Source organism: Mauremys mutica, chromosome 1 (assembly GCF_020497125.1).
Source record: "Mauremys mutica isolate MM-2020 ecotype Southern chromosome 1, ASM2049712v1, whole genome shotgun sequence".
Lineage (NCBI taxonomy): Eukaryota > Metazoa > Chordata > Testudines > Geoemydidae > Mauremys > Mauremys mutica.
Window position 1 is genome coordinate 83,657,052 of NC_059072.1, and position 22,383 is coordinate 83,679,434.

Genomic DNA, 22,383 nt, shown 5'->3' on the forward strand with positions numbered 1-22,383 from the left:
TTTAGACAGCTGTCAAAACTATAAAATATAATCAGGCTCTGTAGCTGTACATGCATTATGGAGGTCTCAGTTCTCATTAATTTTAGCCATATTTGTAACTTGTAGAGATTTCGTGTGACAAGTATGCATGCTGATCCTATGAACCCTCCTCCTCTAAACTACCTTGACATCTTCAGTAAAGGTCTTAAGAATGTTTCCCAAGAAGAAAATTCACAAGGAAAGAGTGCAAGGAAGATGCAAATAGCAAACAGACTATTGTAAAACTACTAAGCAGCTTCTTATAAGAACAACATAGAGAGCAGAGCCTAAAATGCTCTGATAAACTCACACAGAAACATGTCAATTTATTTTAACCTGCGGTGGGGGGGGGGGGGAAAGAGGAGAGGAGAGAGAGATAAAGGTATAGCAACATTTTCAACTATGGAATTAAGTAGCTAATAATTTCAAGTTATACCAAATCAACACACCATTCATCAAATCAGCTTTCAAAGCCAGCAACGTGCCGAATGCCCTCCTGTCCCATCTACTCCTATGGATGTAGACAAAGAGCAGTCACTTACCCTACAGTACCTGGAGTTCTTCAAGATGTTACAGTCAGCAAGGATCCCACTGTAGGGGTTTATGTGCCTCATGCAAGCGACACTGGATGTTTTTGTACATCACCATCCACTGGGGCTGTGCATGTAACCTGTGCCTCTCATAAGAGGGCATGGGTGTGGGGAACCATGACCTTTCCTCATACCCTCACAATTCAAAGTCCAGGCTGGTGAGGATTCCAAAAAGTAGGGATGGGGTACAAGTCCTGTGATCCACATTTATATAATCTCAAAGAGCCACACTAACCGTAGGGTAAGTAATCATTCTTTCTTCTTCAAGTATGTCCATATGGATCCCACCATTCCAATGCTGATGGCTAGCCAGCAGCAGACCCTCAGGACAGTCGCAGTGAGCACCAGCTGAATCAGTCAAACAAGGAATGAAGTACCACTCTCCTGAACTTGGCATCTGCCCTGGCAGCAATGTCAAAGACATACTATTTCATGAAAGTCAGTAGGTTACTCCATGTTGCAGCCTTGCAGATCTCAGAGACCCAGGGCTTTGGAGCAGAGCCCAGAGCTGGAGCCCGGAGCAGCTCTGGAGCAGTGGAGCTGCAGGTTTTTGCCTGGAGCTGGAGCGGAGCCGGAGCACAGCTCCAAAGCCCTGCAGAGACCAACACATTTCGGAAGCAAGCAAAAGATGCTCTAGTGAGTGTGGCTTGATGTCTGAAGAGAGAGGCTCATTAGCCAACTGATAGCATTGCATGCATCCACTTGGAGATTCTTTGCGATGAGATGCCCTGGACAGAATGAGCACAAAGAAACTGGGAGACAGCAAAAATGGCTTGGTCCTATTAAGGTAATATTACAAAGCTCTGAATACCGTGCAGTTCCTTTCCTCCCAGAGATGAACCAGATTTGAGCTTGGAGAGACAGGATGAAAGAGGCAAGCATTACCATACCGAACTTCAGGACAGTGTAGGTGCTGATTCAGTCTCCTCAGCTCTAGGATAGGATGAAGACCTCCTTTCTTCTTCAGAATGAAGAAATATCAGGAGAAGCCGCCTCTTTCCCTGAATTCTGTTGGAACCTCCTGTATGGCTCCTAGATGAAGCAACAAGGCCACTTCTGAGTGCAGCAAGCTTTCCTGAGGAGAGGTACAGGTAGGGGGTAATGAGTGGAACTGGATGGGAGAGACATGGACAATGATCGTCCTGGTTACAACCGATCATTCCTGGTGGAATGGAGGGAGGTGGATTCTGAAAGTAGTGCTCATTCACTGGATTGGATGTGGCTCTCGACCAAGCTGTCAAGTTTGCTGGCATGCTCTAGGATTGGGGTGCACTGATTAGGAAGGGGAAAGACTGTGCCCTGTGCTTTATCTTGGCCTTTTCCTGGCCCAGTATTCAGGATCCCTGTGTTTGTAAGACAGTGTCCACGGCTTCAACTGGGACTTAGGGCAGTAAGGCTTGTGGTACAGCACTGAGATGTAAATCCCTAGACAGCATAAGGTGGCCTTTGAGTCTTTCAGTGAGTGCAGAGTGCTGTTTGTCTGCCTGCTAAATAGCTCCTTGCCCTTGAAGTGCAAGTCTTCAATAGTGGCCTGTACCTCTCTTGGGATACCCAATGCTTGGAGCCATCACGCTCTGTGTTTCATCACCATGGTGGCCAGACACTTTGCAATGGTGTTGGAGGCATACATCACAATGTGTAGTGCCAACCTGGCCACCACCTGACCTTCCTTAATTATCTTTTAGCTCCTCTCTGCTGTCTAGCAGAAACTTTGTGAGGAAGGGTGTCACTTGGTCCCAGGTTAGGAACTCATACTTGGCCAGTAAGGCCTGGCAGTTAGGCACATGCAGAAGAATATGACTTTCTTCCAAAGAGGTTGAGTTGTTTTGGGCCGTTAGTCCAAGAGTACCCCCCAAGGACACTTTAATTTCTCCTGCACTGCTGACGTGACCAAGGAACCTGGGTTGGGGTAAATACTCACACATCTGCCCAGAAAATGTGAGGCAAAGCAAGCAACTGCTAGATATGTTCGACTCTCCTAGATGGAACTAGTACTTACTGTGCCCATCTTTTAAATGGATTAGTCCATCACAGGATGGGCAGGGCTTGAAGCCCACAGGTTTTGAGTCCACCATGCTAAAGAGCTTGGGAGGAGGGGGGGGGGGAAAGAGAGCATCTAGCAATCGATACTTGGTCCAGAGGGTTGGATAAGATCACATTGGTGCTCAGAACTTTGCAGAGTTAGGCTTTCACACAGCAGAGTCTAGGACAACAAAATGCTATACACCTCGGAAATAAAAACCATGTGCGCAGTTAAGTCAAATTATATTTCTATTGTTCATGCTTCTTAAAACCTTGTCTCTCATTCGATCCCAAACAGTGTCTTTGGGGACTATTTATTAACATTATTGATATTCCAGGTCATCGTTGTGGACTAGAGTAACTCCCTGGGGGAGGGTTACCACCGCATCTCCAGGAATTTAAAACAGTGGTGGGGGGGGGGGAGATTATTGCAGTCCTTGGGAATGTAAACAGCTTTAGAGAAGTACCGCCCCTGGGGATGGTTTGCATATACAAGTTCAGATATCAGAGGCCCAAGGAGACAAAGAAAGGGCTTTTGGTATAGAAGGCTGAGTTTAACCTGGCAGAGGCGCCTTCATTTTGATGCAAAAAACCCAGATGACCTTGTGTGTAGATGATACCCAACCTTGCTGAAGGGTTGGAAGACCTTGAACCTGCCAGGGTCTCCATAGGACTGATGTGGATCTGTTGGTAAAGTGTTTATATCCTTTTATTGTTTTATATGTTGTTTTCTCTGGATGCTTTTGTCCTCAAGTAAATGAAAGAAGAGTGTGCTTATGTTACTCATGACCGCAGTCATTCACTGGTCATTGCTCTTGGAGAGAAACAAAAGAACAGGGGCTGGTCATTAGTCAGACCTGCCAAGAGAAGCAACATGCATTGCAGAGGCATTTTAGCTAAGTCTAAAGATAAGGGAGAGGGATGTGAATCTCTGCCCAGAGAAAGGTGAGGGCTAGATGCCTGAGTGGGCAATCCTGAAATAGACTACAGAGGGGATTAAAGGCACAGTTACCCTGAAACTGTGACAGAGAGCATAGCTATAGCTCTTGAGAACAGATAACAAGAAATTGTTTCATTCTATGCCAAAAACAAGACTATTGTCATAACATTGTGGTCTAACCCCCCCACATCCTCATATTTCTACCGGTAACATACCATGTGCAGGGCATCTGGCATAATTCTGTCAAACTGGCAAATCTGTACTAAAAATATTTTGCTCTACTTCCTGGATGAGATTTTTCAAAGATGCAAGGGAATCTGGAGGCTTGAAATCCCTCTAGGTAGCTCTGAAAATTTCAGTCCTTATGTTTTTACTGTAATTTATCCAAAGTCCTCAATATCCAAGCTACAGTATGTGACGTATAATTTCTTGACTTTATGTAAAATGTAATTTGAACTGATCAGCTTGTGTCAAAAGTAGAGAAAAATAACGCTGCAAGATAGATTACGTTTTATAGCAAAGAAGACTGAGATCTTTTAAACACAGGTTTCTGAAATTCTATGATCCCAGGGCTGCCCAAGTCACCACTGGACACTTTGAAGGGGTCAGTCCTTCACATTTTGAAAAGATTACCAAATTCAACCTCGTGGTACACTTGTGTTAAATTTCCCCCTTGGACAAAGGTTTGTCTGGATCCTTCATGAATGAGAAAAAGAATGGACATAACATTTATAAAAAGATTTATACCAAATATAAAACAAAAAGCAGTCTAAATTGTACAGTAGTATAAATAGCCATATTAGAAACACATCCTTTTTGTCATCCGCTGTATTTTGGAACATACCTCAGACTATAGATGCATCTCAACTTCTTGAGTGTATAGGAAAGTTAAGAATATCTGTTATAGTTCTAAAGGTCTCTTTGAGACCATCCGGATCCAGCAGAGTGCTCCAAGAATGTTTCTTACGGCTATTTTATTTTTAAACCCAAAAGAGCTAGCCATCCCAGCTGCCATACTATCTCAGAGTAATTCCTGTTCAGCTTTAAGTCCATTCATCATGCTCCTCCCATTTCCCCAGCTCCGTGGGTCACTGTACAACACAACCCCTCATATTCTTTTACCTCAGTAGTTTAACCTTATCTGTAGATACTTCTCTACAGATTAATAATGAAAATCAATGTCCATTTAGCAACTTTTGTAGACACAAATATCTCAAGTGTTCATGGACCAAATGGCAAGCCAATGCAGAATGAAAATACTTCCATGGGCTTTTGATCAGCGCTCCCAAAGAGAGATCTGAAGATTTCAATATTTGGATTTAATGGATTTGGTACTTTAATGACATCTTAAAGACAGTCCTATCCATATAAGCTCTTTAATGAAATTTGAGTGCATCTTCCTTTAGAAAATTCTTCTCCCCCTTGTATTGTATGCCTCAATCTTTCCTTCATGGCCATTTTAGCTTCTCTGCCCATGTGCCATAGTCTTCTTCTCTTTTTCTACCTTCCTATCCTCTTTTTAAAACTTTGCCACCATGTATTAATTCCCGCTAATAACACAATTTTATGTCAAAGCTTTCTTCAGGGAGTAGTTGTTCTGTTCTGTGTTAAGCACTCGCACAGACTTCTGTAATCCTACTCTCTCCCAAAATATCCATCCTGATCTTGTTTCCTCTTTATCAGATATTCTTTGTCCATGCCCTCAACATTAATAAGCTTTTTGGTATGAGAAACTTCTGCATTATCAGTCATGTGAAACACCTCACTGTTAACTCATCACACTGTCCCTTGAGTAAGAATATCCTGCCATATCATGTGATCCAGATGTCTATAGATAGATGTGGTTAAACTTTTTGTTATTTACATAATCTTAAGAATGTTCATTTGTCTGATAATGTAGCATTTTAATGGGTATTTAAATGGTAATACTAGATTTTTCTTATTGCTTGCTGAGTAAGATTACCAGTAAAACAACCTATAACACTATTTATGTCACATGAAAAAAATGGAAGGTAAGAGACACTGTGGCAATTCTTTGTAAATTATGATGTGGCAATTCTGGCAAGAAACAAAAACTGCTTGTAAGTATGAATCTCTTATGGGCGTCTAAACTTTAAGCACAACCATAAACAAAATCTGAAAATGTTATGGTTATAATGGCAACTATTTTTCACATAAGTTTTTTCCCTGTGAAGTATGTATGTCAACTCCATCATGTCTCTTTCTTTTAATAGTTTATTAAATAATATCTGTAGATCATATGGGTCCCAGAGACTTGCTAGAGTTTAACAGCTGAAATCCCTGAAAATTCTGCCCTCTGAGCATTCTCCATTCTCTCACAGCACCTACATGTGATTGGACTGAGCATCCACCATCCCCACAGAACAGCGGAGCATATTCCAGCTCAGGGCTACAGTACTGAAGCCAGAAGTTGTTTAATGTAGTTTTTGTATATAATTATAAATAAGTAAAATGTTTATTAAAACTAGGGCTGCCGATTAATCGCAGTCAACTCACATGATTAACTCAAAAATTAATCGTGGTTAAAAAAATTAATTGCAGTTTTAATCAAACTACTAAACTATAGAATGCCAACTGCAATTTATTACATATTTTTGGATGTTTTTCTACATTTTCAGATATATTGATTTCAATTACAACACAGAATACAAAGTATACAGTGCTCACTTTATATTATTTTTTATTATAAATATCTGCACTGTAAAATGATAAACAAAAGAGTAGAGTATTTTTGAATTAATCTCATACAAGTACTGTAGAGTACGGTCATCTCTTTATCGTGAAAGTGCAATTTACAAATATAGATTTTTAAAAAAAAATAAAACTGCACTCCAAAACAACACAACGTACAACTTTATATCCTACAAGTTCACTCAGTCCCACTTCTTGTTCAGCCAATTGCTAAGACAAACAAGTTTTTTACATTTACAGGAGATAATGCTGCCTGCTTCTTATTTATGTCACCTGAAAGTTAGAACAGGCCTTTCACATGGCACTTTTGTAGCTGGCATTACAAGGTGTTTACATGCTAGATATGCTAAACATTCATATATCCCTTCATGCTTCGGCCACCATTGCAGAGGACATGCTTCCATGCTGACAACGCTTATTAAAAAAAAAAGTTTTAATTAAATGTGTGACTGAACTCCTTGGGGGAGAATTGTATGTCTCCTGCTCCGTTTTACCTGCATTCTGCCCTATATTTCATATTATGGCAGTCTCAGATGATGACCCAGCACATGTTGTTCATTTTAATACCTTCACCGCAGATTTGACAAAACACAAAGAAGGTACCAATGTGAGATTTCTAAAGATAGCTACAGCACTGGACCCAAGGTTTAAAAATCTGAAGTGTCTTCCAAAATTTTGAGAGGGATAAGGTGTGCAGCATACTTTCAGAAGTCTAAAAAAAGAGCAACACTCAGATGTGGAAACTACAGAACCCGAACCAACAAAAAAGAAAATTAGCCTTCTGCCCTGGTGGCATCTGACTCAAATGATTAAAATGAACACGCGTTGGTCCACACTGCTTTAGATTGTTATTGAGCAAAACCTGTCATTAGCATGAACACATGCCCTCTGGAATAGTGGTTGAAGTATGAAGGGACATATGTATCTTTAGCACATCTGGCATGTAAATATCTTGTGATGCCAGCTATAACAGTGCCATGCAAATGCCTGTTCTCACTTTCAGGTGACATTGTGTTTGAGAGTGAAGTTATTTTTTGTACATAATTGTACATTTGTAAGTTCAACTTTCATGATAAAGAGATTGTATTACAGTATTTGTATTAGGTGAATTGGAAAAAATATTTCTTTTGTTTTTTTGCAGTGCAAATATTTGTAATAAAAATAAATATTAAGTGAGCACTGTACACTTCGTAGTCTGTGTTGTAATTGAAATCAATATATTTGAAAATGCAGAAAACATTCAAAATATTTAAATAAATAGTATTCTATTGTTTAACAGAACGATTAATCACGATTACCAGCCCTAATTAAAAAAACTTATCTAAAACAACTACAGGACTACATCATCAGCTGCACTCAAGCTTCCACCTACACCTGGGTGGGCCAGCTAGCTGGAGTTTAAGGCACCACTTAACTAGAGCTAGAGATTTGCTTGTGTGGGAAAGGACAAGATTAGGGGCAAAGCTCAAACTATAACAAGCAGTAAACAAGGAATTAATAGTGCAGCGAAGACAAGTCCATAGGGTAAGCCCTTTGTATCAGTGGGACTTGCCCCAGCACAAAGGGCAATAGGTGAGATAGTTTTGTTGGCTTGACATTATGGCAAGGCACAAGGAAACCAATCAGTTAATTTTGATCTTCCCTTTATTTTGCCACTAAGTTTACAATTGTGAGTTTCACTGGTAAGTGGTTGTGAGCTCTGCCTTTGTAGATATTCAGAGCACTGAAGGACACAGATACTTCTGCAGAAGATTTTTTTTTAAAAGAAGAAATAGATCAAGGCAGCTGCGAGGATTCACACTATCTTTACTGTTGTGGGTCCAGTCTCTCCTAATCTGTTAAAGAATGTCACAGAAAGGATTAAGGAGTGCATGGGTACACTGCATGAACATTTAAGGTATGTCTTCACTGGCAGCGCTTTAATGTGGCTGTGTAGTTGTGGCATCCACCTCAATGAGGGGCGCAACTCCCAGCGCTGGTGCACAGTCTACACTGCCACTTTACAGCGTTGCATCGCTGTAAAGTGGCAGTGTAGACAGGGCCTCAGAGATCCTTCAAGCAGCATGAATAGAATGGGGGGGGGGCCCCGCGGGAAATCAAGCACCTGAGCAATTTGATTTTGGAGATTACTTTGGAAGTTTCTATACAAACCATAAAAACAACAGGAATACTTGTGGCACCTTAAAGATGCATCCGAAGAAGTGGGCTGTAGCCCATGAAAGCTTATGCTCAAATAAATTTGTTAGTCTCTAAGGCAGGCCTGCACAACTCGTAAATCGGCGAGGGCCACATTCCTCCAAAGAAAACAGCTGAGGGCCAAAACCTCCCTGCTTTGATTCCCTGCCGCGGCTGGGATTTAAAGGGCTCTGGGCTCCCCGCAGCTGCGGGCAACCCAGAGCCCTTTGATTCCCTGCCGCGGCTGGGATTTAAAGGGCTCTGCACTCCCCGCGGCTGCGGGCAACACAGAGCCCTTTGATTGCCTGTCGCCGCTGCGGGCAGCGCAGAGCCCTTTGATTCCCTGCCGCGGCTGGGATTCAAAGGGCTCTGGGCTGCCCGCAGAACGCCATGTGCGGGGGATTCAGAATCCCCCCGGGGGCCGTACAGAATCCCGTACAGAGGCTCCGCGGGCCGCATGTTGTGCAGGCCTGCTCTAAGGTGCCACAAGTACTCCTGTTCTTTTTGTGGATACAGACTAACACGGCCGCTACTCTGAAATCTATAAAAACCATGACAGTTTTGATAATTACCCTTTTAGAAAACTTCTAGAATTGAAACACAGTAGAGAAACTAGAACATAATCTTGTCTTTTTAACTAGCAGACTTTATTTTTTGACCTCAGATCAGGGACACCCCACGTCCTCTTCCTTCAGTGGGGATTTGGAGGGGGTTGACTCCACACTCCAGAGAAATGTTTTGTGGCATTTTTTTTCTCTCTCTCTCTCTTTTTAAGATCTCTTCTGTATTGATGAGTATTTGGTGGTTATGTATTTGTATAAAATTTTTACTATGCCACTTTTTAAAATCATCATACCTCACATATATATGCACTTGCACTGCCTTTAAAAACTGCTAACAAAGAAAAGCCTTAAAAAGGGAAAACTAAAACCAAACTAACGCTATTTTTTATCCCTGCTATTTAACTCAGATATCAAATGCAAACTACTGCTTCCAGGAGTACATCATGACAACTTTCATAGCAGGCTGTCATCCTCCTATAGTTGCAGAAGCATTTTTCATTGTTCTGTTAGAGCCCTGATTGATGATTCCTCTATGCATCTCTTGGAACATTCAACATAAATATGCATGCATGTCTCGGATGTTCCATGAGCTATATACAAGAACCATATTTTAAGCAGATCTTTAATTTTAAAATCTCAGTTAAAACTAATTTCTGACAAGGTTATTTTTTAAACCAACATCCTTTCTGAATCAAGTCATTAAAGTTATGTACAGTAAGAGAATGCTGACAATATGTAAATCTAAGCCAAACTATGTGTCCGAAGGTGTTCCAATTCAGCCTCAAAGCACCATGGCACATACCATGAAAAGCAGCGTCCGCAGCCATTGTATACTGAAACAACTCTACAGGCGCCATGGTAATGAAGCATGCCAAAATACATTATGCATGTTATAATGTGCATATCTGACATGATATGGCTGAAGCAACATCAAGCATGATTACCAGAAAATTCAATATGCAATGACAAAAAAGAGAGCGACCTATAACATTGCCTCGAGACCTGCACACAGACCTCCATACCCAGATCTTCCTCTCACTAGGACCAGTTAAAAGCCATCTCCGGGCACACTTCTCCTGGAGGGACCCTTGCAGTGTGGCCATCCCCAATTAGAATTAATAAATAATAATAATAAATACCACCATCACTTTGGGGCCATTCACATGAAGCTATCTGCTAGGGAGCCCACTACCTCTCCTTTTGAAGCAAGCAGGATCTTTCCTGCTACCATAGGTGACTGTGGCCAACAGGGACTCCATTTAGTGTTAAATGCAGAGAGGTCCCTGTGAGAAGTATTGAGATACTGGTATTTTTGCCTTCCTTGCTAATATGTGTATGAAGATTCATTCTAGTTTTACACAGCTAGAAACTCATTGCATATCAACATTTCTTATGTCACAGGTCACACACCCCTAAAAAGATCTTAGAGGAGAGAAAAAAAAAGACAACTACAAACACAAGAGCAAAAAATAAGACCTCTAAAACACACAGCTAACTTACAACCATGATTTTACCACCTAAGGGTATGTCTACACTGCAGCTAGCAGTGTGCTTCACAGCCCAGACAGACAGACAGACTCAAGCCACACCACTAACTTTTAATGCACTAGCTTGAGCAGAGCTAGCATGAGTCTTGTCTACCCAGACAAGGAGGCAGGCTCCTAGTTGCAGTTTAAACATACCCTAATACACCAGCTTTTCTGAACTGTCATGAAAATTTACCAGCCCAGTTCAAAAAATATATTTGCCTGTCCTTTATGATAACTGACACCAAGGAAAAAAAGTATTTTACTTGCCAGCCGGATACAAAACAAAAAAGTTATTCACTGTAGGTAGAATTTTAGAAGGTTTTAACAGTCTGTGCTGAAATCTCAAGCACATCATCTTCAGATGGGGAAGGGAACCATACAAAATGAGAACACAAGCTCCTAACAATATATATTTAAAACATAAAAGCTACTTTACTGCATCAGTGGTATCATGAAGGCCTGGTGCTTAACTCCCCATCCTCTGAAATAAGAATTAACAAGTCCCAAAAAACTGAACCACAAAAAATCTTTTATATATATATCATCTCCCTTCAAGAAACGTGACATAGTTTGGAAGTAACTAAATCTGGGGCTCTCTCTGAACTTTTACATTTCGGACAATAGCCAACAAAAGAAACAGCTAAACAACAGTATTGAAAAGAATAGTTAATTAAATCAAAGACAAACATGGAGTGACTTAACTCTTAAAAGCAGTGATGTTTGTACAAGTATCAGCTGACAGCTTCCTGAGTGGCACACAAAGATACTTGATGAGACACACTTTGGCTCAAACCAAACACATGGACCGGTAAAGACAACTCAGTTATTTCTTATAATGTTGGACTTACTCAGGCTCTCCTCTCCCCTGCTTTTTGCACACAGACACATTGAAGAGGAAAAAATGTAGATGCTTTTTCTAACCTTTTGACAGTTTTAGGCTCTGATCCCATTCTGATCAGCATAAGGGTTCCCACGAGGAAGCCACAGAAGGCAGAGGGGCTCTACACACTTGGAGTGGTCTGCCCACATGGATCAGACTGGCTTGCTATCAAGGTATTAGTTTGGGTAAAATTCCTTTCATTGCCCCATAAAGATTTTGGAAGCTTTTATTCCATTTTGCATTTTTGCAATAAAAGTGATTTTCACACACACTGAGGTTAGCCCCCACTTTAAGGAAAAAGCTAAAACTTTCATAAACAAATCAGGGGGTCGTAAAAAATGAATATCAGAATTCAAACAGATAAGGCAAATGTGTGCCTTGCTGCATTGTATTTGTTATGTTTATTTTAAAGTACAAATATGTACAATATTGTAATACTGTAGTTAGATGTGCATAATCAAGTACAACTGAAAGAACTGGTAATTTTTGCATGCAGTAAGACTAAAATTTAATGAATTAAAATATGAATAAAATTTAATTTTAAGTCAAAATTTTGGCCTTACTCTTTCCTAACACTTGAAAAATGTATTTTTATGTCAAAATCCAACTCAAATGTGTTTTTATTTCGCATTCATAACACAAACAATTAGATTATGTCTTCTTATGGTAAAAATTTCACCTTAAGAAACATAGTATCAAAGAGTTTTAGTAATACATTTCCTGTGCCAATGCTGAAAATAACCTTCAGGAAATGGCTGTTAAGCCACATAAATGAGTCTTTCATCAATTCTCATTTCATATCCAACTTTCTGCTCCATATTTATGTTATGGTACTCTTCTGCATTAAGTTGGAAGACGTGATTTACTAAGTACACCACTAGTGGTGGGTCTGAAACAGGAAGAGTCATGGTGGAGAAAGAAAACATACTTTCACAATAAGGAACCCTACTTGGTCCTTCCCTTAACATGGCAAGATGTGTGTGTATATGTAGAAAGAATGCTCAAATGAAGAAAAAGTGAAAAGCAAGGGGATAGGGTTTAAAACTAAAAAGAGGGAGAGACTGCATATGTTACCCTTCAAGAGATCAAATTTCCAGGATTTGAAATTCTGTTATGAAGGTCTAACAGGGAGTCCAAGAGGCTGTCTTATACTTAAATAGAGAAAATACTAACACGGCTAAATGGGATGCCTTTTCATTTACTTCCTTGTTTCGCACTGTGGGAAGAATTTTAAGTTAACAGATGCTGCAATGATTTTGTAGTAGTCACCAAAAATCAGACCTTTAAAAATTATTTGCCCATTAGAATTCACAGAATTTTCCAACAGCAGATTATTCATTTTAAAGTGGGTCAAAAATTTTTTTAACAAGCCTCTTGGTTATATCCTGGTGGCTTTAAAGAAGTTTACAGTGTTCAAATCTGATCCGGATTTAAGGATCAATTACTAGGAAGGCTAAACTTAAATCTGCAACTGAGATTCTTAACCTGGAGGTCACAACCACGCTGCCCTTCCCATAATGCTAATATGGGGATGGGATTCCAGTACAGAAAAGGAAGAGAATCACTGATCTAGGGGCAGACAGATTGCTAAATAGTGTGTTGTAAACCCTCTGAGGGAAGGGTGGTGTCTATCTGTATTTGTAAAGCAATGGGGCCTTTATGGACTACAACTAAAAAAAAATTGATAATAATTAGCATGACAGCCTTTCAAAATATATTTTGATTATTGTATAAAGAATAAAAAAATTCAGAGTGGTTCTGGTTATACTGCAGAGATCTGAAATTCTGCCTAATTTCCCTGCTCTGTCCAGCTTCCTAAAGAAGAGGTGAATCAAATACAGTAAGAGTATGCAGTAGGTAAGCAAGAATATCATAATACACTAGATTACGCCATGTGATACAGTGACAGAACATCAGATTTTTCTGAAAGATAATTAGTTTTGCAATGCAGCATGTTACAACCACCTTGTTGTGTACACTGCTCTTTCTTTTCCAGCATGTGGAATGCAGTAGATGCTGCTGAGGTAGCAGGTGAAAATGTGCAAACCGTGACAGGGTTGGGTATGTGTGTCTACTAACTTGTCAATGAGTCTGTTAGTTTGGGGTTTTCAAGAGAATCTCCTGGGGGTGAAAAAAAAGCTAAAAAGTTTGATTTTATTAAAGTTCTGTTTTGCTTTATACTGAAGACAGTAAAGTCCTACCCAGCTGCTCTTAAGTGTGACCTTAATTGCAGGAGGTAAAGGTTGGGAGTCAAGTGGAACCATGGAAGGCTGCTCTTGGGCAGGCATGCATCCAGCCTGACAGGTCAGAGCCAATGCTTTGGGATGACAAAATGTCATGGGAGGCCGGACAAGAATATCCTTGTAGCTCTGGGAAGATCAACTAGAATGGCACAGTTGCTAAACTCTTGCTGTCTACAAAAGCAGTCTATGGGTAGAAAGGGACGTTGTTGTATGGCACCACAGTTAGCATTACTTAGAACAGGAGCAATCCAAATGGTGGAGGGAATACCTATGCACTATAGTAGCTATTCTGAGTGTTTTAAAAACAGGCGCAGGTGAAATCCACACATCTGGCCCTTGGTTATGTTATACAGTAGAACCTCAATTATGGACACCTCAGGAATGGAGGTTGTCCATAACACTGAAATGTTCCATAACTCTGAACAAGAGGTTACAGGACTTCAGACATGGGGGAGGGGAAGGTTTAGGGCTACAGCCACAGGGTGTGGGGGGGGAATAGAGATCTGGGTGAGGTGGGGCGGGAGTTGGAGCTTCTGACTTGCGGGAGCACCGGAGCTCAGGGTTTTAGACTGCAGGGGAGTGCTGGGGCTTGGGGCTTCAGCCCCGCAGCTCCGTCCTCGACTTCACCCCATCAGGGGTGCCGGGGCTTGGGGCTCCACACAGCTCTGTTCCTGGCTTCATCCGGGGGGGATGGAGGGGAGGGGGACGCCACGGCTCAGAGCTTTAGCTACAGGTAGGACATGCTGGGGCTGAAACCGGAGCTCCTCTCATAGCTAAAGCCCCAAGCCCTCACACACACACACACACACACACGGGCTGAAACTGGGAGCAAAGACTTGAGCCCCAGCACCCCCCTAGGGTTGCTAGGTGTCTGATTTTCGACCGGCGAGTCCAATCAAAAAAAGGAACTTGGCAGTGTCCAGTCAGATATATTGAACAGACACCAAGTCCGGTTACCGCTGGCAGGGGGGAGAAGTGGCAGCCTGTTGCCTGGCCCTGAAGCCGTGGCTCCCAAGGCAGCATGCGTGCACTGGGTTGGGCCACGGATGGCCCCTTTGAAGAACAGAGATCCCCTCTGTAAGGCTAAAACCGGGAGTGGAGCCGCAAGGCTGAAACCCCAAGCTATAGTGCTCCCACCCCTACCTGGAGCCCTGAGCCCTCCCCAAAGCAGTACAGTATTTGCTGGGGAGGGGAAGGGTTTTTTTTTTTTTATGTATTTATTTATTTGTCTGTGCAGCTGCCTGATTACTTCTGGCTCCAGTTGGTGTCCAGTTGACCAGTAAGTCCATAACTCTCCTGTTTGTATCTTTGAGGTTCTACTGTACAGCATTTTCTTTGGTTTTAAAATAGGAGAAGCAAGAGTATCTTTTCAGAGCCCAGCAAACAAGAAATCTCCGAAACTGAAACTTCTTAAAAATATTGGAAAGCTGTTCAAAACAGCCACATTTAAAACTTCTCCTGATAAGAGTTTAGCACAGACACTGCAAATCTGTTTATGAGACATTTTCCTACACAGCCATCTTTTCAGGGAAGCCCGCTTTTTCCACCTGTGATGATGGCCTATTCAAGCGAGCTGACCATCAAATTAACATTTATTTCTGGGCCTAATCCTGCAACCCTCACTCATGTTATGTAGTCCCTGTTGTTCATGTGAGTAGTCCAAATGGGCCACTCAGCACAAATAATGGTTGCAGAATCAAGCCCACAGCGAATACAAGAACATACCAAAGATGGAGTTTAACTACAAAGACAGATTTCAAACGCCAAGTAGGCAATAGCTAGCATACAATGTTTTGGTAAAGTTTCCACAAGAAGGAATCTAACCTCAGGATTCCATCAATAACACAGAGTTTTAAAATTCCTAATCAGTCCTGTTCATTAACTTTATTTTCATTTATTTCTACTTCAGCATACTTTATGGTTTTCCAAACAATAATTCTAAATCAGGTCATTGGAAAAAATAAAAAGGAAAGTATGTAGTTGTACTCATGTAGAGCGCTGAAAGTTTCTCTCAAAGAGAAATCCTCCTACTAGACAATGTGTTTCAAGGAGCAATGCAATCAGAAATTATGCTAACAATTACAGGCAGCTCTCCATTCAATCAAAATCAACTAGCAATCACGTATCATTGCAAAAGCTCAGAGGAAACATTGCCAACACATTCAGGAAACACAGTATATTAATCCACAAAAAGCAGGAGGAGCAGAGTAACTGAGTCTGAAGTACAAAATAGCAGCTTTGCAACTGCAAATAAATAAATATTTTTTTAAAAAGAGGGCCCCCAAAGATGCAGGAAAGTTTAAGTCTATTTGCCTTTTGTCATATCACATATGCTTTAAGTCATACTTAATTTTCCTTTGCATCTTTAGTTTGTTTAGACTGTTGGCAAATTTCCACTCAATTTCAACTTGCTTCCAGTGAAGTTTTTGCCCTCTTTTTGGTAAAAGTCTGTTACTATAAAAAGGAGAATGACAAAAATCAAATATTTTTCTTTCACTAAGAGAAATACAAATAAGTGCTATTACTCTGAAGTAACTGAGCTGTAGTTACACACCTCCTATAGTAGCGTCAAAAGAAATGTTGCAGTGGTACTCTGGAGACACATAAAAAGCACTAGCTTTTAGTAATGCTTCAAACCTGAACACTCACTTCTTAGAAAATAGGCAGTTACTTCATTCCTTGCTTATGCTGTCTCCTGCTAATTATGGTCATTTAAAACTTGGCAGGCATTTAGAAATGCAATTTCTGTCCCTCCCCTTCCCAGTCACCATTCTTCTCTCATTATATTTTAATTAAACAAAAAAATGAAATGCCCTAAAAACCCAACAAAACAAAAAGCTAATGCATTCATCTTCTTTACCCTATTTAAAATGTTTTGTCCTGATTTATTAGTCTGAAAACCAATAATACATATTAAAAAGACTCTTGCTCTTGGAACTAGATTTTCGGTATTGTTCCCATGGCAGAACATCCAAAGTCAAGTTAGCTTCATGTATTAGTTCTAGTCATTACTTTCCTTTCTCAAGGTATCCCACAGAACATTTCAGAGACGTGAACGAGTTTGACAACAGTAATGTGTGAACTGTATAGGTAAAACAGCAGACAATATGAATTCAGTGGTTCTCACACACTTTGGGACACTAAGGGTGTAATGAACCTAGCTCCACTCCCATTCAAGCCATTGATAAAACTTCAATGGGAGTGATGATAGGCCCCCTTTGAAAATCCCACTCCAGAATATTTTACTAAGAAAGCGGCTCTCCTCTTAAATAGCCTAACTACAGCACTTATCTTTTAAGAGTGGCACTGGATCTTTAATTTCCTCCTAGAAGGTTACCAAGTGAGCAGAATGTGACTCAATGTAATCGATCATCTAAAATTAGGATAAAATTGCAAGAGCTATTAATTCTCATGGTTTGGGCATAATGGGATCAGGAAAAAATTTCTCGCATGATATAGTACCATTGGGTACATTATAAAGCAGTAGTCCCCAAACTGTGGGTCATGCCCCCACTAGGGGGGCACAGAGGAACATTTGGGAGGGGGGCACGGGCCAACTCCCACGGGGGGGCAAGGAAGGGCCGCCTCCCAGTCCAACTTCACCCTCAGCCCAGCTCCAGCTCCACACTGCCACCAGCCCAGCTCCAGCCACAGGCCCACTTTGCCCCCTACTCCACCCTCAGCCCAGCTTTGTCCTCATTCCCTCTCCACCCCCAGGCCAGATCCACCTCTAGCCCCAGCTCCTCCCCCATCCCTAGTTCAGCCCAAGCTTCTTTGCTGAGCCAACTGTGCAGTAATGGGGGGGGGGGGGAGGAGGAAGGAGTGCGACCAGATTCCATTACTGGTAAGGGGGGGGGTGCAACCAGAAAAGCTTGGGCACCACTGTTATGAAGATTTTAGGCCTTCTTCTAGAGCATCTGAAACTGGATACTGTTGACAGCACATAGGAATAAATGGACCCGTGATCTATTCTGGTACATCAAGCCTTGTGTTCCTGTGGTTAGGTTGTATTTGTGCTTTAGTACAGTCCTTGAGGTACAGTCCTTTCAACTTACAGGCTGTGTTTCAAAGTACAATTTATTTTGCACTGCAGTTTTAAATTATAAAAAAGGATTGCTACTAACAAATCTCAAAGGCCAGGCTATGGAAATTTTAGGGAAAGTGGTCTAATAGAAAGGGGCAAGAGCACATGCAACATACTAGATTTATGTAATCCAGGGTATCAGCCTGCTTGGAAGTGTTACTCTGCTCCCCTTTTCAAAGCCTTCAAGTATTCATGAATACCACAGAAAGACTAAGTGACGATGAAATACAAGAACACATAACTCTGGTTCTAATCTAACATCTAAAAAGAAGCTATGCCAAGGCAGAAGCAAGCACTTTACTTCAGTAAACAACAAAAATACTGTACTCAGTTTATAAGACAAATACGTGAGGGTAAATGCGTAAGATGTCACATTCAACACTATGAAGCTTAACTAGACTACTTCCCTCAGTAAAGGCTCCCACCATCCTACAAAGGAAAGTAACTTGATGTAGATGAAAAGGAATTCAATGTACAAGTTTATACACACTAAAAATGTTATAAGGATGCCATTTTAAATATTTTCTCCCCCTTTACAGCAAGCATCTCATTGCAAAACACTAAGTTCTCACACTGGTGAGACATAAAAAAAAAGCAAAGCTGGTGTACTCTACATGTAAAATAAGAGCAGTTGTGATTGTCTTTATGAAGTTTGGTCTATACATCAGCCTTGCAGTTCATCTCAATAAGCACCCCCTTCCACCAGGGTCACATTACAAAACTATAGTGCAAGGAATTGCAAAAAGTATCTTGCTGGGCACTAAGCTACAAATAGCTACATATTCCATTCAAAATCTGAGCATGAATTTACCAAACCCTAAAACTCTACAAAAGTGAACCTTTTATTAATAAAGCCACTAAAGCATATATTTAAGCACTGTCCATCACAAAGAGAGCTTTCCATTGGACTGCTTAGCTCAGAGCATTTAAGCAAGTTCATTCTGCGACTCGGTCTTTATTTACAGGAGCTTTTCCAGATTGAATACAAGCAACAGTTAGCTATTACCATCAATTCCAGTTTAAGAATACTCTAAATTCCAAAGCAAAGTAGTTGGCTTATCTATTTTTAAGTCTGATTAGACATTGGGAATGATAAAAATTCACCTTTTCCTTGATACTAAATTCTACAAGTAGATCCAAGAGTTATTTCACCAAGAAAAAATCCTTCCGGACCACAAATTGTTACTAAATTAACATATATGGGTGAAAATACATAGGGGTATTAGAATCATAGATTTTAAGGTCAGAAGGGACCATTATGATGATCTAGTCTGACCTCCTGCATAATGCAGGCCACAGAATCTCACCCACCCACTCCTGTATCAAGCCTGTGTCTGACCCACTGAAGTCCTCAAAGCATGGTTTAAAGGTGCAGAGAATCTTCCAGCAAGTGACCCGTGCCCCATGCTGCAGAGGAAGGCAAAAAAACCCCAGGGCTGCTGCCAATCTGCCCTGGAGGAAAATTTCTTCCCGACCCCAAATATGGCGATCAGCTAAACCCTGAGCATGTGGGCAAGACTCAGACAGACACACACACAGGAAAGAATTCTCTGTAGTAACTCAGATCCCACCCCATCTAACATCCCATCACAAGCCATTGGGCATATTTACCGCTAGTAGTCAAAGAGGAATTAATTGCCAAAATTAGGCTATCCCATTATATCTTCTCCTCCATACACTTCTCAAGCTTAGTCTTGAAGCCAGATATGTCTTTTGCCCCCACTATCTCCCTTGGAAGGCTGTTCCAGAACTTCACTCCTCTGATGGTTAGAAACCTTCCTCTAATTTCAAGTCTAAACTTCCTGATAGCCAGTTTACATTGTTTTGCCAACACATAATGAAACAAGCACATTTCCTAAATTCACCATTCAAACAACAATAAAAATTTGTCTGTATCCAGCACATAGAGCTGGATCTATTTTACACACACTTTACTCCTACATTACCTGCCATGTCTTGAATGGCTGCTTGTAGGGTCATATGGGTCTTCCACCTCATATACATTTGTATCATGGTCTTCCACCACACTGCTGGAATTCTGCCATTCAAAACATGGATTTTTATCAGAAGACTGAATAAAAGGCAAGTTTTCATACTCTGGAATTTCTTCATAGTGGCGCACATTCTCATATTCTGGTGGATAATCGTTTGTAAGAGAATTCAAGTGTGTTTGTGACAACTGCTTCCCTGAGAATATTTGTTCATCTAAAGACTCTAATCTTTGACTGTTTGGTATATCATGCTGACTCCTATGTCTCTGTCTTTTCTTTTGTGATGCTGGGCTACCTATTTCTGCAGAACGTGCCTTGGCAGATTTAGTTTTCCTTTCGCTTGCTAGGGATGTTACATTCCAGTTGTTACCAATACCATTCCTTTCCCCAGAGGGAAGACTAGCTATGGCACTATCCATGGACTGGCTGCCCTTGGAAAAAAATTTCTGGAAGTCACTTTTCATTATGCAAACAGACAATTTAATATTGAGAAATTTCTTTAAATTTTTTTTCTTCTGACTGTCTTTGGAAGGTTTGTCAATTCTGTCCATATCCACGGAAGATAGAGATTTAGCTCTAGGCTTGATCACAGCAGTTGGAAGGTCAGAGTTTGTGGCAATGGTGGCAGTTTTTAATGATTCTGGATTGCCTGAAAATGGCAGGATAGGATGAGGTAATTTCCAGACAGGTTTCTCTGAAGAACGTTTTGGCATGTCACAGTAAGGTGACATACCTTGTTCTTTGGCCAACATATGCCTTAAATAAGTTCTTTCCAGAACACTTTCTGATTTTTTATCTTCACTGGAAACATAAGAACTTTTTTCAACAAGTTCCTCTGATGCAGCTTTTTTCAGCAGTCCAGCAGCAGGCAAGCTGTGTCTTTGAGGTTTTTTAGGAACAATCCTTGGTGAATTTTCATCTTTTACATGAATCTCTTTATCTTCTGGTTTGTGCACAGAAACATCAAGGCTACTGGAGGCAGGCAAGTGCTGATTGCAAGTCAATTTGAGCTGCTTAGGCAAACTCATGGACAGAGCACTGCTTCGTATAAGATTAGTCCTTTTGTTCACAGCAGCTAATATACTTGCGTCATCTGTCATTTCATCTGCAGGACTTGTTAAATCAAGGCCTTCATCCAAGGAATGTTTAACATTTTCTGTCAAGAGAGAAGATTCTTGCAGAAGCTGAGGCAAGATATTCTGTGAGGCTAATTCTTCGGTATCAGTAGATTCCTTCACCCAGTGTATTTTCTCAGCAAGATTTTGAGGAATCTCAAATGTATTAGTCTGTTGCACTTTTTCTGGATGATCATTATATGAAACACTCTGACCAAGAACATTAATTTTTGCTGTTTTTTTAAAGATGTGCTCAAAAAATCCAGCAGAATCACTCTTTGAATTAATTGGTTCTCTTGTTCCTTCCCCAGAAGTATCTATACCATCTTGACGGACTAGACATGCAGCACGCGGCTTTCTCGGTTTTGGAACTGGAAGCACTTTTGAGCTGGATGTTGAACATGCTCCAGAAGAAGGTGGGGTTTTATCATCTCCTTTCATACAGACTCCACCTGGAAATGTAATATCACTATTTACATTGACATTTTCTAGGGTTTCTTGGTCCAATGAGCAATAGCAATTGTGGTTGCTTTCAGTAAGACTGGAACAAGTTTCAGACACGTGAATTTCATCAGCATCTCTCTTATTGTGGTTATTTTGTGGCTTGCCTGTAGCTTCCCCAGACCCAGATAACTGCACAAGATCTGTAAACTCTATTTTAACTTCATTGTTAGAACTACTACTATCATCCCTTTCAAGTTTATCTGGACACTTGTCCCTCAAAGGGCTGCTATTAGGGAATATATTCTGTGTCAGAACATCTTTGAGGGTCCCTTCCAGAAGGCTGGCCTTTAAAACTACCCGATTTCTATTTGCCACTTTTTCACTATGACTGTCCTGTATTGTCCTACCTTTTATAGATGGTGCAATTTGTTCACCTATCTTGATATTCTCTAAGTTCTCAAAGCGTTCAAAAATTATTTGAGTTTTACATGTGCTCTCCCCATTTCCAAGCTTATGGATGCATTCAAAATTGCTAGAACACATTGGTATAATGTAAGCAGTATCCTCAGTGCTTTCTGCAGAGTCTCCATTTTTATAATTCAGGTGGTCTAGAGTTTCAGAAGAATTTCCTTTGTGTTCTTCTAGGCTTTTGGTGTTTTTTCTTAAAGATGATGGAGGTCTAACTTCAGGAACAGATGAACTCTTGAGAACCTTTGGCTTTGGTGCTATTGCTGGTTTAGTTTTCTTTGTTGTTTGTATAACACCAGCAAACACAACATCTGGCTTAGGTGCAACAGGGGGAGGTGATGCCTTGTGTCCTACCACAAATTTTGGTTTTGGGGCCACTGGTGGCTTCTTAATTTCTAGAAAGGAAAAAACAAAAATTTTAATCATTATGAACCTACAAAACAACTTATCTTGCATTACAGTACTTTTAAAAGATTCAACTTTTTATAACATTTAAACTATTCAATTATTTACACTATTTCACTTTACCGTCACCTTACTTTTTTTATACTAGCATTTCTTCCTTTTAGTAGAAACACTCAAGTAGTTTAAGGGGGAAAACTTAGGTTT

At 40.7% G+C, this 22,383-nt stretch overlaps 1 protein-coding gene across 1 annotated transcript in view; it reads right to left on the minus strand.

Annotated features, from left to right (window-relative positions):
- FGD6 (FYVE, RhoGEF and PH domain containing 6) overlaps positions 1-22,383 on the minus strand; it is a 103,452-nt gene that overhangs the window by 68,258 nt on the left and 12,811 nt on the right. Inside the window, exon 2 of the mRNA XM_044981189.1 lies at positions 19,703-22,169. Within this exon, the coding sequence (XP_044837124.1) occupies positions 19,703-22,169 (2,467 nt within the window). The remainder of the gene's footprint in view (positions 1-19,702; positions 22,170-22,383) is intronic.